Source organism: Eleutherodactylus coqui, chromosome 6 (assembly GCF_035609145.1).
Source record: "Eleutherodactylus coqui strain aEleCoq1 chromosome 6, aEleCoq1.hap1, whole genome shotgun sequence".
Taxonomy (NCBI): Eukaryota; Metazoa; Chordata; class Amphibia; order Anura; family Eleutherodactylidae; genus Eleutherodactylus; species Eleutherodactylus coqui.
The window spans coordinates 188,988,128-189,007,492 of NC_089842.1; the positions used below are offsets into that span (position 1 = coordinate 188,988,128).

The 19,365-nt window shown below is 51.9% G+C and overlaps 1 protein-coding gene across 1 annotated transcript; it reads right to left on the bottom strand.

The window, feature by feature from the left end:
• Positions 1 to 15,149: 15,149 nt before the first annotated feature.
• LOC136571796 (basic salivary proline-rich protein 2-like) lies at positions 15,150 to 16,082 on the bottom strand. The gene has a single exon (XM_066572424.1). It carries the CDS (start codon positions 16,080 to 16,082, stop codon positions 15,150 to 15,152), a length of 933 nt encoding a protein of 310 aa, XP_066428521.1.
• Positions 16,083 to 19,365: the final 3,283 nt, after the last annotated feature.

Sequence of the window (19,365 nt, forward strand, 5' to 3'; positions counted from 1 at the left end):
GGGCAAGATTAAAAGAAGAACGTTCCAGGGAGCTAGGGGGCCTACTGTTAACCCTACAAGAGAGAGAGAGACGGCAAATAAGAGAGCCCCGAACGATGGTACCCGGGCAGAGATATCGACATTGCGTCAAAAGATTTTGTCAATCCTTGATCAGAGGATAATGGCTCTAAGAGACAGGATACGCAGAGAAGCCTATGAGGCCAGGGATAAATGTGGGAGAAAACTAGTGCGCTCACTACACCCTAGAACCCCGGTGACGTTTGTACCCAAAATCCATAGAGCAGGGGGGCGGCAGCGATTTCCACAAGAGACATCCTGGAGGAATTCCGCCTATATTATGAGAAGCTCTATAACATAGAGCAACCCCCAAGGGGGGAAAACAGTGAAGGAGAAGAGGAAAGGGCATATCTGGAGAAACACGGCCCAGGCCTGCTGAAGTCAGACGAAGCTGAAATCATGGAGGAAGACTTTACAGGGGAGGAGGTTAAGGAGATAATTAAAAACCTCAAAATAGGCAAGTCACCGGGCCCGGATGGGTTTTCAGCCAGATTCTATAAGCTTTTTGAAGAGGAATTAACACCCATTCTAACTCAGATGTTTAATGAAGTCTCCCAGGAAAGCCCCCTTCCGCCTCAGGCCCTCCAGGCCCATATAGTGCTAATCCCGAAAACGGGAAAAAACACCTCCTCCTGCGCAAATTATAGACTCATTTCTCTAATAAATTTAGATGTCAAGATGCTAGCTAAACTCATAGCAAACAGGCTCAGTAAACATATTCCAGGCCTGATACACAGGGAGCAGGTGAGGTTCGTCCCTGGCTGGGAAGCCAGGGACAATACTATTAAAACTTTATCATTAATCACCCGGGCAAGTGTAGTGGAAACCCAATATACTTTTCCATTGCCAGCTGTTCTGATACAAATATAGATATATATTCTTTCATGTATCCAATGTATCTACTTCCTTTAATAAAACTTCTATTCTCTAAACTCTGCTGACAAGATAATATTTAGCATAAACACGCTATATTTTCTCATCTGTTTTGTAACTTTAGAAGAAGTAAAATCAGACATAAGTAACCGCAGTCTGAAGCAGCTACCGCAATAATAACCCAAGCAGTTTTACTGGAAACTTATGCAAATAACACGGGAAATTTATGCAATTAATAGTTCAAGCTGTAATATCCAATCATATCGAAGGAACCACACGTGGGTCCAAGACAACCCACTCATCTCGTCCTGCTACCACATGATAGCCAATAACAGATGACCGGAGGATGAAAGTATTTCAAGATGCTTATCCAATAATTAAACAATACGTTGTATCTATGTACTCTTTGACCTGCCCAGATGGGCAGATCTGTTAAACTCTTTAAAAGAGGCTGCGCGCCCAACAATAAAGCAGAATTGAGGAAGCTTATACATGCTGAACCTGTGTCCGTGTGAAATCTTCTTATGTGCATAATCAATTCATAATTAATCTGGAAGGGTGTAAATATTCCTAATTGAGTAAGTCGTTGGACGCAAAAGGAAATCCACGACAGTTGGTGGCCCGTATGGGGAGTGGTCGATAGGCTCCAAAGAGATCGGGAACAAGGCGCGGACATAGGCAACCTTGGACTTGGCGGGCAAATCATCAGAACATGGTAAGATAAATTAATTATCTATACCTGTGTGGCTGACTCCAAGCTCGCCTATGTGCCATGTCAAGGCCGATCGATTTGGATCCGCACGACAGGTAATTTTAAGTCTCGACCACTCAATAAAACCTGTCATAAGATAAAAAAGGAATATTTACATGCCTGTTGTCTTAAGCGTACTAGTTAATTGGTGACATCAATAGCTGCCCCCGGGGAGGGCCTGTACGGGGTTTTTCCACTCCTACGGGAGGAGGGAGCCGTCCAGGTGGCCTGTTGCAGAGACTCAGCAGTCCTGAGGCCTGTTTGGAGGGCCCAGGAAAGGGAGAGACTGCCAGAGAAAGTCTGATAAGGGATTTCCGCTCCTGCTAGGCCTGCTTGTAGGGTCCGGGAGAAGGGAGCTGTCAGACGCGTATCCCAAGGGGCAGTGAGACTAAGCCAGCTGTACTGGTGCTCTGTCTATTTGTGTGTGTCCACAAATATTTGTTTAGCGTTTGAACGTTCATGAGTGGATCCCTCTGTCTAAGGGTAGATTATTAAACGGTGTAGCGGTAGAAATGCTAGAGACTCTAGGACGGGACATACTGTGTCCGGCGTCTGAGGAGAATCCTATATTCATAAATCTGGCTGCCATGATTGACATTGAGAGGCAGCAAACATTGTACCAAGGTCAATTCTTACACCCTCCAGAAAAGTGTGGAAGGTGTGGAGAGTCAAGTTATCATTGATTGATCAAGCAATCTTTCTGTGTGCTCAAAACATCCTACCTATCCTTTATATAAAGTTAGTGTGCTTGTCTATTATGTAGAGCTAATCCTGCTGAGTTGTTTATATAGAAATAGTCTGTTTGTCTATCATATAGAATTAGTAGCAGTCCTACTCAAACTGTAAGAAGGGATTGTCAGCAATGAGAAGCATTAGCTGGGTTATAGCCAAGATTAATGCACCGTACACAGCGGCGTTGTGGGTTTGGAATTTAAAGGCTAAATGTGCATTATTGGATCCCTTCTAATAAAGGCAGACTGCTAAACTGTGTTGCTGTTGAATTGTTGAAAGTATAGGCTGTGATACATTGTGCCCATAAGTGAATGTATACAAAGGGTTAACTGAGTTTGTTTAGTGAGAGAATAAGGCTGCTTATTTTAGTTACTTCCTCATTCTCTAGGAGGAAGTGCTGTAACACTGAATGTAAGAAATAACTTTGTTGTTTAATAGAATAAAGGAATGTAATGAGTTATACTGTCTTAAAAAGGCAGTATTGTAAGGTGCATTTTTACCGGTGTCTAGGGTCACAGGTGGACAGTCAGTGATGTACTAAATTGTTAGAGCAGGTGGATTAGACCCAAGCGATAGAGGAGAAGGCAAATTCATGTGCTGTGACAAATAACAACTACTGTTTGTATGTCTTGTTATGTAATCTAATCTTTGTTGTACATCCTTCATACAAATGTGAGGAGTTATATGCCACTCACATCCTGTGGGGGCTTTAAGAGTACATGGGTTAAAGAATGCAGAAAATGTTGCCTTACAAAATGTAACAAACTGCATAGTCCGCCGTGCCCACCAGAAAATACGTCTATGTTTGCCGAGTCCCCAATACCACATACAATGTTAGGTGGTCACAGCTGTGACCGTAAAGTTACAACATAGTAGTTATACATTAGATGTTAGAATTTCCCTGAATGTCAGTCAGAGGAAGAGAAGGCGGGCTGAAATGGCGTCGGTACCCACACACGCCAAAGACACCAGCGTTCAGTATAACAGGTTAATTGTATAACAGTTCAGTAAATAAGGAGATAGAATAATATCTCAGCCACTCAGCAACCTTTGGCACACAATATGTGAATTGCAGTACGTTACCAATCAGATGGAGATGTCTGGCATCAAAGACTGCATCTGCTCCGGTCTCCGGAGGGACGACCAGGAACAAGTCTGGGACAAAACTGTTGTAAAAGTAAATTAGCCACATTCTACCTTATAATCCTGTCTATCTGTTTCTTCCAGTCTGTGTTAGAGAAGGGAGGGGCTGTCACAGGAGGGAGAGATTTTAAAAAGAGGAAGTTACTGGTGCGGCAGTCCAAGGGAAGATAAATTTGCAGACAGTATAAAAATAAATAAATTACAGGGAGTAAGAGGTAGATCTAAGTTAAGCAGAGAAGCCAAAGAATGGGAAACAAGCAGGTAACGATAAGGCCTGGTATCCACAGGAGGGACGGGGCAGGTTGACCCGTAAATTGTAAAATGTAAATTGTGTGATGCATAAGACTTTATTTGGTTGTGATGTGTATCCGAGGACTGCAAACGTTGAATGAAGAAATAAGGAAGCAAGTAATCAGCCAAATTCAGAGGGGTGGAGCTAGATGATGCAAGAATAATTCATGGATCATCCCTCTCTTGTATAAGGAGGGGGTGAGAATCATAGATAGCCAGGAAAAGTTTTGTTTTTTCTCCTGTCTCAAATTTGATGAGACATTGCAGGCAGGATCAGATTAAATTAATAATGAATTCTCTTAAAGAATATCACATTTTAAATATGGCAGCCCAGATGGAAGGCATGTCTCTGTTATTGGCACTGATATTTTACAAACCCTATCTGCATCCATCACAATGGCGCCAGATGGATCGGTACGGATTGGGACCCCTGGTGTCATTACAGAAAAACTGCTCTTTTGGTGGAGCTGGCTTATGTGTTTGGCCTGATAGCCGCTGAGGAAACTCAGCTTTCCACGGTTCCTGACAAATTATGGGCCGCCTACAAGACAGGCATAGGGAAATTGAATTTACCCACCATGATAATATATATGAGACCCAGATACACACCCCCTGGGTCAGACAGTATCCCCTTAGATGCTGAAAAAAAAGGGGGTTGTTCTCCTGGCCAGGCCATACCTGTACTTACATCCATTGCCAAATTCCGCACCTTTCTGGGCCTTGTTTCATACTGCCGCCCATACGACAGTATTGACACAAAAGCACGGAGGACAACCACGGCCACTGGGATACTACTCCATGAGGTTGGATCCAGTGACTCGAGGAGCTCCCTCATGTATTTGTGCGGTGGCAGCAGTACAGGCAATGGTTGACAAATCTTCTAAGTTGGTATTGGACTACCCCCTAGTGGTCCTCACCCCAAGTGACATCCAGAACATACTCATGCAAGTGCAACCCAAGCACTTATCTCTGGCCTATTAGATCTGGTTACAATGTGCTCTTTCCATGCCTCACCCAATATTTCTTTCCGATGTTGTACTACCTTGAACCTGGCTACTCTTCTTTTAATCGGGTATTCCAGTTCAAACGGGGGAGGGGAGGCATAGGTGATCTGATTATGGCAGATCAGATATTTTTAAAATTTTTTAAATTCTTTGCAACAAGATTCTGATAAAAAAAACTGTTATTAGAACCCACAACCTTTGAATTAGAACCCACTGTTAATAATGCATATTTTGAGTTTTCTTTTGTAGATGGTACCAGGGTGAGGATTGATGACTCCGAACCAGATATGCAGAGGTCACACAACAAGATGTCCTAAACGCAGAAGCTCTGCCTCCGCATGTCTCAGTGCAAGAAGCGGAACCGAAGGCCCTCACTGAGGAGTGTACAGTGGTAGAAGGTAAGACGGCAACCCTTTACACTGACTCCTGGTATGCATTTGGCATAGCTCATGATTACGGCCCAATATGGAAGGCCAGACAGCTTCTTATCTCAGTAGGACAGCCAATTAAGAATGGTGCAGCGGTGCAGAGTCTCATGGAGGCCCTACTACTACTACTACCTGGCAATGGAAAGCTCACACCAATTCCTACAATGGAGAAGCGAAAGACGGCACCCTCGCCAACAGCGCAGCAAAGGCAGTGGCCCTCAAGCCGTGGAAGAAAGAAGAAAAGATACTGACAGCATGAGTCAGTGGCAAAAACTTTGGACATTGACAAAACTTTGGACATTGACAAAACTTTGGACATTGATATGCTAAGGACTTTACAGTTACAAGCCAACGAGGAAGGAAAGCAAAATGGGCTAAAAGACGGGAGCAACAGAACAGGACGGCGTATGGCGAACAGTCAGCAGAACTTGCCTACAGAGGTCCCTGTCCCCCATGATGGCCCAACTGGTACACAGAATCAAAATCAGCAATGACGTCGACACTGAACGAGAATGGGTGACACCTGGGTTCTCTGTAGCTGCTGCATCATTTGTCCAATTTGCATGATCTTTGCCATATGCGAGTCAGGACAGAAGTAAGGTGGCCATATAACACTTGCCTGGACCACTCTACCCATTTCAGAGATTGCCAATTTGACCACATTCAGCTCACACCTGTTGGAGAGTATGAATATTTGCTTGTTGTTGCTGGAGTCTTTTTTCAGGTTGGAGGCCCACCCTGATACTAAGGTAAATGAGCAGGTAACCACACAGAAGCTCATGAATGAGGTAATCTGCAGATACAGGGTACCGGAAGTGAATGAGTTAAACGAAGGTACACACTTCATAGGTGAAATAATGTGACATCATGTCTGCTCTGGGTGTATCCCTGGCCTTTTACACACTATACCATCCTTAGAGTAGTGAAAAGGTGGAGAGACTTAGTGGCACGCTAAAAAGGGAGAAGTGGAAGAAGGAATGCTCTATAACTACTTAAGTGTTTTGCACCAGAGAGAGTATTACTGACTACCCTGAAAAATACACCTGCCAGACAAATGGGCAGGGTGGAGGGAGATTTTTTGAAGAACTCACTAACGGGTATTGCTTCCTACGGTACGATAGGAGGGGAATGGAAGTAGAATCAGGTCCAGTCCTTAGGAGACGTTTGCTGGCTTTGTGGAGACATGAGATGGAGGACCCGCCTGGAAGGTAATTGGACAGGGGAGTGTGCCTTAGTAAAACCCTTATGCTCCTCCACATCCTGTCAGACAGCATTTAGGATAATGAGGTTACCCCCAATAGTTACTTTATCTCGATCCAACTCTGCTGTGTTTTGTGGTTTTCTTGTCATATTGGTCTATCCTTGTTTTCTACAGAGGTACGGCGGTTCCTTCCAGTTTTGTCACTAGGTAGTGTAGGGTCAGTGTTGGCGGCCTGGACATGTCCACCTTCAGGGCTATCTCCAGGAAGGGACATTGGTGTGGGTGAAGATCAGGGAGTCCCACGCCGTGCGTACCTGTGCACACTAGTATTGTAACAGTACACTAGAGTGAGAAGAGAGGCTCCTGGTGGTAGTTTTGACCTACACGTGTACATTGACGTCATAGGACAGCCAAGGGGGGTACCTGACGAGTTTTTAAAACTTAGAGACTTTAAAACTTTTAAAGCTAGATTCGAGTCCATTTTTCTGATCATTATGGTAAATAAAATGTTGACTGGATTAATTATGTTTATTATAATTAGCAGCGGTTTATAAATTATACTAGAGATGCCTTATAGGGACTAGTCGACCAATAGGACCTACCTCGACTATGACTTTTCAAAATAGAATGGCCTTAGGTACGATTTTAGCTAAAAAGGCGAGTGTCTGTAAGATGATAGGGGAGACTTGTACCTACATCCCAGACAACACGTGACCCGCGGGTAAAGATGCAGTTGCCATTAAGAAGCTGACCGCACTAACTAAAAAGAGCTAACCTTTGGGACCAGTACTCGCCATGGATGAGCGGGTGGCAAAGGATCCTGGCTCAGATGGGCGTTGCTGTTGTATGTGAACTGATTATCTTTTCCGTTCTAGTCTGGGAAAGTAGGAAAGATGAACAGTGCCCTAAAATCTAAGATACAAGGCAATAGAGAAAACGGACTAAGTGCCTTTTATTAGCCTGTTTCCTCAGTAAGGTACATACCTAACAGGAGAAGAAAAAAAATATAAGAAATAAGTTTTAAAACATTGTGTATTTAGAACACTGTGATAGGTTTTTGCTAAGATTTTGCTTTGTTTTATCTGCAATGCACTCTGCTCATGCCACGCAATATGCCAGTGTTACAACGCCCCTGGTCCCGCTACCTTGCCGCCTCTGGAAAAGGGAAGTGGGAATAATCACCTCGTAGTTTTCCTTCCAGACTGATAGATATGATTATGCACTTACTAATGAGACAGGGGTTCAGTCATGTTGATCAGTCATTAGATAGTCCTAATTTTGCACTCTTTGTGGATGAATCGAGGTAGCATCAAGAAGGCGGGTTCTACACAAGTTATGTAGTGTGTACCTGAAATAGTAAAAGCCGCACCTCTCCTAACCTAATGCCTCGAGATCCCAGGTGGTAGCCTAGACCTCCACATGTACAGAGATGCCGTAAGGGTACCTATGAGGGTACCAGATGAATATAAAGTCAGAGATAAAGTTAAAGCAGGATGAGTCTGGTCCTGTGGTAATCTTTCCTACACAAATATCCCCACCAATATTCCAGGAGGGCCGCGTGCACTGTCCCGGCTAAGTATCCTTATGTACCAAAGACCCGATTGCCATGAACCCACACCTAGGGGCATTTACAGCCTAAGCGACAGTTGTGAAAGACCGCCACTCTACTGAGTTTTCAGAACATTCTACACTAGAGTTTATTCTGATAAAGAAGTTATTAATTATATTTGTCACCTTTATAGTTATCCTAATTTCTGTTTGTTGTTGCATAAAGTGTATTCCGACCCTGATGAATACCTGGTCCACCTGTCTCACTATGATGTCCAACAAAAAGCCCACTGTCAGTGCAAACGTCGTCATCATGGATCCAGAATATGATGATGTCGAACCATCCTATACCCCCATAGCAGCGGTAGCCCCAGTCTACAACACAATGCAGATCTAGGGTCAATGGTGGGGGATTAGGGTGGGACAGAGTAGGAACACGTAGTGTAGTGAGTTTAGTGAAACAGATAGTTTCAAGGGGGGTTTGTAGTGGAAACCCAATATATCTATATTTTGGATTGTGGACCTTTGTAGTGGACAGTGAACCTGTTTTTATATGTTTAGCATTCTGTATAATAAATGACAGTACTTTTCCATTGCCGGCTGTTCTGATACAAATATAGATATATATTCTTTCATGTATCCAATGTATCTACTTCCTTTAATTAAACTTCTATTCTCTAAACTCTGCTGACAAGACAATATTTAGCATAAACACGCTATATTTTCTCCATCTGTTTTGTAACTTTAGAAGAAGTAAAATCAGACATAAATAACCGCAGTCTGAAGCAGCTACCGCAATAATAACCCAAGCAGTTTTACTGAAAATTTATGCAAATAACATGGGAAATTTATGCAATTAATAGTTCAAGCTGTAATATCCAATCATATCAGAGGAACCACACGTGGGTCCAAGACAACCCACTCATCTCGTCCTGCTACCACATGATGGCCAATAACAGATGACTGGAGGATCGAAGAATTTCAAGATGCTTATCCAATAATTAAACAATATGTTGTATCTGTGTAATCTTTGACCTGCCCAGATGGGCAGATATGTTAAACTCTTTAAAAGAGGCTGCGCGCCCAACAATAAAGCAGAATTGAGGAAGCTTATACATGCTGAACCTGTGTCCGTGTGAAATCTTCTTATGCGCATAATCAATTCATAATTAATCTGGAAGGGTGTAAATATTCCTAATTGAGTAAGTCGTTGGACGCAAAAGGAAATCCACGACAGTTGGTGGCCCATACGGGGAGTGGTCGATAGGCTCCAAAGAGATCAGGAACAAGGCGCGGACATAGGCAACCTTGGACTTGGCGGGCCCAACAAATCATCAGAACACGGTAAGATAAATTAATTATCTATACCTGTGTGGCTGACTCCAAGCTCGCTTATGTGCCATGTCATGGCCGATCTATAACCAAATCAGAGCATGGCTAACCTGACGATAAGTTCCTACAATGCCAAGGGGTTGAATAACCCCTCTAAGAGAGGTCAGATCTTATACCACATGCAGAAAAAAGGGAGGAAGGTGCTACTTTTTCAGGAGACTCACTTCAAAACAGGCGAGACTCCCTCCTGCTCTACAAAATTATTTCGTACCTGGTTCCATAGCCCGAACCCAAACCGCAAGGCGGGAGGGGTATCTACACCGTTTCACAACTCCTTACAGGTTCAATCCCTTGGCATTTTATGTGACCCAGAGGGTCGATACATTTTTGTTAAGACAGAAGTGTTTGGAAAGATGATCACATTTGCAAACTTTTACTTTCCAAACCAGGGCCAGACCTCCTTCGCAATCACCGCCTTGAGGGAGTTGGCGAGGTTTGCAGATGGCGCCATCATCACCCTGGGGGGCGACTTTAACCTGGCTGTGGATCCGGAACAAGACTCGTCATCAGGTAGGTCCTCCGTCTCATGGGCAGCAACCAGGTCCCTGTTGAGGGAACTAGGGAACATGCACTTGGTGGACCTGTGGCGTCTGCTGCACCCGGGCATCAGGGACTACACATTTCACTCAGTAGCTCACAACAGTTACGGTAGGCTAGACTACATATGGGTCTCCCACGCCCTCCTAGATTACCGGCCCACATGCGAATTTGGGCCATTTGTCTGGTCCGATCATGCTCTGGTATATGCCAGCTTCGACGGTTTACAGATAGACTTCCGAACGAGATCCTGGAAACTCAATGACAACATCCTAAAAGAACCCCAATGTGTGCAGGAGATCAAAACAACCCTAGCCAATTTTGAGAGAGATCACCAAAACGACACCACAAGGGCCCCAGTTAAATGGGAAGCGCTAAGTGTGTCTTGAGGGGTACTTTTATCGCCCAAGGGGCAAGATTAAAAAAAGAACGATCCAGGGAGCTACGGGGCCTACTGTTAGCCCTACAAGAGAGGGAGACGGCAAATAAGAGAGCCCCGAACGATGGTACCCAGGCAGAGATATCGACATTGCGTCAAAAGATTCTGTCAATCCTTGATCAGAGGACAATGGCTCTAAGAGACAGGATATGCAGAGAAGCCTATGAGGCCGGGGATAAATGTGGGAGAAAACTAGCGCGCTCACTACACCCCAGAACCCTGGTGACGTTTGTACCCAAAATCCATAGAGCAGGGGGGCGGCAGCGATTTCCACAAGAGACATCCTGGAGGAATTCCGCCTATATTATGAGAAGCTCTATAACATAGAGCAACCCCCAAGGGGGGACAACAGTGAAGGAGAAGAGGAAAGGGCATATCTGGAGAAACACGGCCTAGGCCTGCTGAAGTCAGACGAAGCTGAAATCATGGAGGAAGACTTTACAGGGGAGGAGGTTAAGGAGATAATTAAAAACCTCAAAATAGGCAAGTCACCGGGCCCGGATGGGTTTTCAGCCAGATTCTATAGGCTCTTTGAAGAGGAATTAACACCCATTCTATCTCAGATGTTTAATGAAGTCTCCCAGGAAAGCCCCCTTCCACCTCAGGCCCTCCAGGCCCATATAGTTCTAATCCCGAAACCGGGAAAAGACACCTCCTCCTTTGCAAATTATAGACCCATTTCTCTAATAAATTTAGATGTCAAGATGCTAGCTAAACTCATAGCAAACAGGCTCAGTAAACATATTCCAGGCCTGATACACAGGGAGCAGGTGGGGTTCGTCCCTGGCAGGGAAGCCAGGGACAATACTATTAAAACTTTATCATTAATCACCCGGGCAGGAGCGGGAAATAAACCACTGTGCTTGTTGGCGGTGGATGCAGAAAAGGCGTTCGACAGGGTCAGGTGGAGGTTCTTGGAGGGGACCCTCCGTCGGATAGGCGTTTGTCAAAGGATGAGGGAATGGATTATGACCCTTTACAGGGGTCCATCCTCCAGAATCCAGGTGAATGGGGCCCTCTCGGATTCCATCTCGATTAAAAATGGGACCCGCCAGAGCTGTCCCCTATCACCCCTGCTGTATGTTCTGTCAATGGAATCCTTGGCCAACACCATCAGAGAAAACGGGTCAGTCAGAGGACAGATGGAGGGCCCCTCCGAACATAAGATGGCGCTGTTTGCGGATGATCTCCTCCTGTTCCTGTCGAATCCCAGAGTAGGGCTGCCGATGGTGATGAAGGAGTTCGAGGGGTACGGGCGAGTGAGCAACTTTAAAGTCAATCTGCAAAAATCAGAAATCCTAAACATAACCCTGGTCCAGACCGAAGTGGAGGCCCTGTCGGAGTCCTTCCCCTTCAGATGGAGATCCTCGTCTATTAAGTACCTGGGGGTACAGATCCTGGCAGACCCTTCACAGATTTTCGAACTAAATTTCCTGCCATACCTGGAGGGCTTGAGGTCGGAATTGGGCAGATGGAGCCCGCTTTACGTATCTTGGACAGGGCGGATAAACGCAGTAAAGATGGATTCTCTTCCAAAGTTCTTGTACCTGTGCCAGACTCTCCCGGTGGCCCTTGACAGGCAATACCTACAAAGTATCTGCTCCCTAATTATCAAATTCGTATGGAAGAACCGTAGATCTCAGCTCAGTCATAGGCTGCTCACAAGAGCCAAAGAGGAGGGGGGTCTAGGGCTCCCTGATTTTTCACTCTACCGTAAGGCTTGTCTGGCAAACTTTGTCCTCTCGCTCTTACAGGCTAGAACCACAAAAATTTGTGTGGAGATGGAATACGAACTGGACCCCAGGACAACCCAGGGGGCTCCATGGATCCCCAGACAATATCTAGAAGAGCTGGAAAACCTTTCACCCTACCTTTTAAGGGCTCTTAAGACCTGAGGGATTTGGGCCCCGAGAGCAGGTCTGGTGTAAATTCCGGGTCCACTCACACCACTCGTCGCCAACCCACAGTTCCCACCGGCTAGAGCCAGGGACTCACTACTGTCCATGCCTGATACCCCAATACCCAGAGTCATAGATGTAGTGACACAAGATGGGATGAAGCCCATGAAAGAGTTCTACGGCAATTCAGGTCTCCCCCCAGGGGCTTGGCTGAGTTACCTACAGTTGAGGGGCTTCGTGGGGTCCCCGGTGCCCGGGGGATGCGTTAATAGGCAGCTGACACCATTTGAATCACTGTGCATGTCGCCGAAGCCTACTGAACATGGGATCTCAGTTATCTATAAGATGTTGCTGAACGGTGAGACGGGGGAACTATACAGGTTATTGGGAGAATGAACTAAGCGGTAACTATTCCAGATCGGATTGGCAGAGGGCCTTCCGCCTATGCCATAAAAGCTCCAAGTTCGGCAGGCTACAGGAGCAGAACTTTAAGATTCTGTCCTGCTGGTACTGGACCCCCTCCAGACTGCATCAAATAGACAATAGAATCCCTCCGATTTGTTGGAGGTGCCAAAATTGCCCTGGGACAATGTCCCACATATGGTGGGATTGTCCCCCAGTCAGGGACCTGTGGAAAAGTGTGGAATTAATATATAATGCTATGACCAGGTCGGGGGTGTCTATAACAGCGGAGATGGCTCTGCTCCTGATGTTACCCGGATCTATGGCCAGGATTAGGGCTGACCTTTTGCGGCTGGTAGTCCTGGCGGTGAGGATGTCGATCCCTGGTTTGTGGAGATCCGTGTCACCACCGTCACAGGTAATCTGGTCAGAAAAGCTCAACATGCTCATGAGATACGAAGATGATGGAGCTGAGAACGAACAAGAGAGACTCGGTACACATGACTTTTGGTGCCCATGGATATCAATGAGAGCCTCTGATATGTTTAAAACCTGGCTGGAAACAGGTCGTCTCGATTCATAAGCGGCTAGCATTATCACTTAGCGAGGACACTTCCTATCCCCCAAACCCCCCCTTCCCCTATCCATACCTCCCTACTCTTACCTGCACCCCCTTTCCCCTTCCCACCTAGTTAGATAATTTTAAGTTTATCCATTTGTCAGTTTCTAATAGTTGAGATGCAGATGAGTAATGTCCAATTCAGGCCATACGATTTATGGATGTGATGAAAAGATAATTTGTAAAAATGGACACAATGAGACACTTTGGTTTATTGTACTGCATCAAGATGGTTTTATTATGTAAAATTCAATAAAATTGATTGAATCTAAAATTCCTTCATGTGAACGCTTCTATAGGAAACCATTAGTTCTTATAGAAGCGCTCTTTTCACGCACCTCTAATGCGTAAAAACAGAACTCATGTGAACAAGGCCTTAAGGGGGTTGTCCCGCGAAAGCAAGTGGGGTTATACACTTCTGTATGGCCATATTAATGCACTTTGTAATGTACATCGTGCATTAATTATGAGCCATACAGAAGTTATTCACTTACCTGCTCCGTTGCTAGCGTCTCCGTCTCCATGGTGCCGTCTAATTTCAGCGTCTAATCGCCCGATTAGACGCGCTTGCGCTGTCCGGTCTTCTCCCTTCCGAATGGGACCGCTCGTGCTGGAGAGCTGCTCCTTGTAGCTCCGCCCCGTCACGTGTGCCGATTCCAGCCAATCAGGAGGCTGGAATTGGCAATGGAGCGCACAGAGCCCACGGTGCACCATGGGAGAAGACCCGCGGTGCATCGTGGGTGAAGATCCCGGTGGCCATCTTACTAAGGTAAGTAAGAAGTCGCGGGAGCGCGGGGATTCGGGTAAGTACTGGCCTTTTTTTTTTTACCCGTTTCGGCACGGGACAACCCCTTTAAGGCTGCATTCCCACGAACGTATATCGGCTCGGTTTTCACGCCGAGCCGATATACGTCATCCTCATGTGCAGGGAGTGAGGTTGGAAGAGCCAGGAGCAGGAACTGAGCTCCCGCCCCCTCTCTGCCTCCTCTCCGCCCCTCTGCACTATTTGCAATAGGGAGAGGGGTAATGGGGGGTGGGGCTACTTCTCTGAACTTAGGCCCGCCCCGTCCCGCCTACTTTCATTGCAAATAGTGCAGGTGAGTCTTTATAAGGAGTACTAGTGGGTGACGCCTATAAGACGAGCAGACAGGAGGAGGTGAGAACAGGGGAAGGACTTCTGATGGTTCTGATCTGTGCAGGTAGAATGACCCCACTGGTAGAGGATCACTGAGGGCTCCTTCCCCTTGGTGAACACGATATCGCCATGAGAAAATCTCAGCAAAAGCGCAGTTTCTAATGTTAAAATGCATTTTATGAAAATCATAAGTTCATGCTTTGTGATGCGATTAAAAAAGAGGCTCCATAGGGAAACGTGGAGGGGGGGGGGGGGGTGGGGGAACGCAGAATGATAGTACGTGCTGCGATTTTCAACATCACATGAGTAAAAACATCGTAAATGGGAATGACACAATTAAACCATTGGTTTCACAACTCTGCGTTTTCACTCCCTCGCGCGTCATGTGAAAGTCGTGGGTTTTTTTTGTTTTTTTTTCCTCTTGGAAACCTGCATGGGGGGCTGCATAGATAGAAGCGTGTATCAGCCGGGCATAAAAACCCGACTGATATACGCTTGTGTAAATAAGCCCTAATCTTGCAGTTACAACAGTACCAAAATGATTTTTTTATTTTGCATTTGTGCGTCAAGCTGCAGTTTTGTTGGTACCATTTTGGGCTACACGTGGCTTTTTACGATCACTTGTTGCACAGGGGCGATAAAATCGTGCGATTTCTTTTTTTTTTTTCTCGCTGCAATATGGTGATTGCCCGTGGGAAACTAGGCAAGCCCTCTGGCGGGGGCCACCGGTCCATCGAGGCGCGGCAAGCCCTCTGGCGGGGGCCACCGATCCATTAAGGTGCGGCAAGCTCTCTGGCGGGGGCCACCGGTCCATCGAGGCACGGAAAGCCCTCTGGCGGGGGCCATCGGTCCATCGAGGCACGGCAAGCCCTCTGGCGGGGGCCATCGGTCCATCGAGGCACGGCAAGCCCTCTGGCGGGGGCCACCGGTCCATCGAGGCGCGGCAAGGGCGGGCCCTCTGGCGGGGTCCACCGGTCCATCGAGGCGCGGCAAGCCCTCTGGCGTGGGCAACCAGTCCATCGAGGCACGGCAAGCCCTCTGGCGGGGGCCACTGGTCCATCGAGGCGCGGCAAGCCCTCTGGCGGGGGCCACCGGTCCATCGAGGTGCGGCAAGCCCTCTGGCGGGGGCCACCGGTCCATCGAGGCGCGGCAAGGGCGGGCCCTCTGGCGGGGTCCACCGGTCCATCGAGGCGCGGCAAGCCCTCTGGCGTGGGCAACCAGTCCATCGAGGCACGGCAAGCCCTCTGGCGGGGGCCACTGGTCCATCGAGGCGCGGCAAGCCCTCTGGCGGGGGCCACCGGTCCATCGAGGTGCGGCAAGCCCTCTGGCGGGGGCCACCGGTCCATCGAGGCGCGGCAAGCCCTCTGGCGGGGGCCACCGATCCATTAAGGTGCGGCAAGCTCTCTGGCGGGGGCCACCGGTCCATCGAGGCACGGAAAGCCCTCTGGCGGGGGCCATCGGTCCATCGAGGCACGGCAAGCCCTCTGGCGGGGGCCATCGGTCCATCGAGGCACGGCAAGCCCTCTGGCGGGGGCCACCGGTCCATCGAGGCGCGGCAAGGGCGGGCCCTCTGGCGGGGTCCACCGGTCCATCGAGGCGCGGCAAGCCCTCTGGCGTGGGCAACCAGTCCATCGAGGCACGGCAAGCCCTCTGGCGGGGGGCCACCGGTCGATCAAGGCGCGGCAAGCCCTCTGGCGGGGGGCCACCGGTCCATCGAGGCGCGGCAAGCTCTCTGGCGGGGGGCCACCGGTCCATCGAGGCGCTGCAAGCCCTCTGGCAGGGGCCCACCGGTCCTTCGAGGTGCTGCAAGCCCTTTGGCGGGAGCCACCAGTCCATCGAGGTGCGGCAAGCCCTCTGGCGGGGGCCACTGGTCCATTGAGGCGCGGCAAGCCCTCTGGCGGGGGCCACCGGTCCATCGAGGCGCGGCAAGCCCTCTGGTGGGGGGCCACCGGTCCATCGAGGCGCGGCAAGCCCTCTGGCGGGGGGCCACCGGTCCATCGAGGCGCGGCAAGCCCTCTGGCGGGGGGCCACCGGTCCATCGACGCGCGGGAAGCCCTCTGGCGGGGGGCCACCGGTCCATCGAGGCGCGGCAAGCCCTCTGGCGGGGCGCCAGCGGTCCATCCAGGCCCAGTAAGCGCGAGTCCTCTGGCGGGGGGCCACCGTTCCATCGAGGCGCGGCAAGCCCTCTGGCGGGGAGCTAGCGGTCCATCGAGGCGCGGCAAGCCCTCTGGCGGGGGGCCACCGGTCCATCGAGGCGCGGGAAGCCCTCTGGCGGGGGGCCACTGGTCCATCGAGGCGCGGCAAGCCCTCTGGCGGGGGGCCAGCGGTCCATCCAGGCCCAGTAAGCGCGAGCCCTCTGGCGGTGGCCACCGGTCCATCCAGGCCCAGTAAGCGCGAGCCCTCTGGCGGGGGCCACCGGTCCATTGAGGCGCGGCAAGCGCGGGCCGTCTGGCGGGGGCCACCAGTCCATTGAGGCGTGGCAAGCCCTCTGGCGGGGGCCACCGGTCCATCGAGGCGCGGCAAGCCCTCTGGCGGGGGCCACCGGTCCATCGAGGCGCGGCAAGCTCTCTGGTGGGGGCCATCGGTCCATCGAGGCGCGGCAAGCCCTCTGGCGGGGCGCCACCGTTCCATAGAGGCGCGGCAAGCCCTCTGGCGGGGGGCCACCGTTCCATCGAGGCGCGGCAAGCCCTCTGGCGGGGGGCCACCGGTCCACCGAGGAGCGGCAAGCCCTGTGGCTGGGGGCCACCGGTCCATCGAGGCGTGGCAAGCCCTCTGGCGGGGGCCACTGGTCCATCGAGGCGCGGCAAGCCCTCTGGCGGGGGGCCACCGTTCCATAGAGGCGCGGCAAGCCCTCTGGCGGGGGGCCACCGTTCCATCGAGGCGCGGCAAGCCCTCTGGCAGGGGGCCACCGGTCTATCCAGGCGTGGCAAGCCCTCTGGCAGGGGGCCACTGGTCCATCGAGGCGCGGCAAGGGCGGGCCCTTTGGCGGTGGCCACCGGTCCATTCAGGCGTGGCAAGGGCGGGCCCTTTGGCGGGGGCCACCGGTCCATCCAGGCGCGGCAACGGCGGGCCATCTGGCGGGGGCCACCGATCCATCCAGGCGCGTCAAGCCCTCTGGCGGGGGCCACCATTCCATCCAGGCGCGGCAAGTCCTCTGGCGGGGGCCACCGGTCCATCCAGGCGCGGCAACGGCGGGCGATCTGGCGGGGGCCACCGATCCATCCAGGCGCGTCAAGCCCTCTGGCGGGGGCCACCGGTCCATCGAGGTGCGGCAAGCCCTCTGGCGGGGGGCCACCGGTCCATCCAGGCGCGCAAGGGCGGGCCCTCTGGCGGGAGCCACCGGTCCATCCAGGCGCGGCAAGGGCGGGCCCTCTGGCGGGGGCCACCGGTCCATCCAGGCGCGGCAAGGGCGGGCCCTCTGGCGGGGGCCACTGGTCCATCAAGGCGCGGCAATCCCTCTGGCGGGGGCCACCGGTCCATCGAGGTGCGGCAAAGCCGACCACCGGTCCGTTGAGGCGCGGCAAGCGCGAGCCCTCTGGCGGGGGCCACCGTTCCGTCGAGGTGCGGCAATCGCGGGACCTCTGGCAAGGGGCCATCGGTCCGTCGAGGCGCGGCAAGCGTGGGCCCTCTGGCGGGGGCCACCGGTCCATCGAGGCGCGGGCCCTCTGGCGGGGGCCACTGGTCCATCGAGGCGCGGCAAGCCCTCTGGCTGGGGGCCACCGGTCCATCGAGGCGCGGCAAGCCCTCTGGCCGGGCGCCACCGGTCCATCGAGGCGCGGCAAGCCCTCTGGCGGGGGGCCACCGGTCCATCGAGGCGCGGCAACCCCTCTGGCTGGGGGCCACCGGTCCATCGAGGCGTGGCAAGTCCTCTGGCGGGGGCCACTGGTCCATCGAGGCGCGGCAAGCCCTCTGGCGGGGCGCCACCGTTCCATAGAGGCGCGGCAAGTCCTCTGGCGGGGGGCCACCGTTCCATCGAGGCGCGGCAAGCCCTCTGGCAGGGGGCCACCGGTCTATCCAGGCACGGCAAGCCCTCTGGCAGGGGGCCACTGGTCCATCGAGGCGCGGCAAGGGCGGGCCCTTTGGCGGTGGCCACCGGTCCATCCAGGCGCGTCAAGCCCTCTGGCGGGGGCCACCATTCCATCCAGGCGCGGCAAGTCCTCTGGCGGGGGCCACCGGTCCATCCAGGGGCGGCAAGCCCACTGGCTGGGGCCACCGGTCCATCCAGGCGTGGCAAGCCCTCTGGCGGAGGCAACCGGTCCATCTAGGCGTGGCAAGCCCTCTGGCAGGGGCCACCGGTCCATACAGACGCGGTAAAGGCGGGCGCTCTGGCGGGGGGCACCGGTCCATCCAGGCACGGCATGGGCGGGCCCTCTGCCGGGGGCCACCGGTCCATCCAGGTGCGGCAAGTCCTCTGGCAGGGGCCACCGGTCCATCCAGGCGCGGCAAGCCTTCTGGCGGAGGCAACCGGTCCAACCAGGCGCGGCAAGCCCTCTGGCAGGGGGCCACCGGTCCATACAGACGCGGTACGGGCGGGCGCTCTGGCGGGGGGCACCGGTCCATCCAGGCACTGCATGGGCGGGCCCTCTGGCGGGGGCCACCGGTCCGTCTAGGCGCGGCAAGCCCTCTGGCGGGGGCCACCGGTCCGTCGAGGCGCGGCATGCCCTCTGGCGGGGGCCACCGGTCCATCGAGGCGCGGCAAGCCCTCTGGCGGGGGGCCACCGGTCCATCGAGGCGCAGGAAGCCCTCTGGCGGGGGGCCACCGGTCCATTGAGGCGCGGCAAGCCCTCTGGCGGGGGGCCACCGGTTCATCGAGGCGCGGCAAGCCCTCTGGCAGGGCGCCACCGGTCCATGGAGGCGCGGCAAGCCCTCTGGCGGGGCGCCACCGGTCCATCGAGGCGCGGCAAGCCCTCTGGCA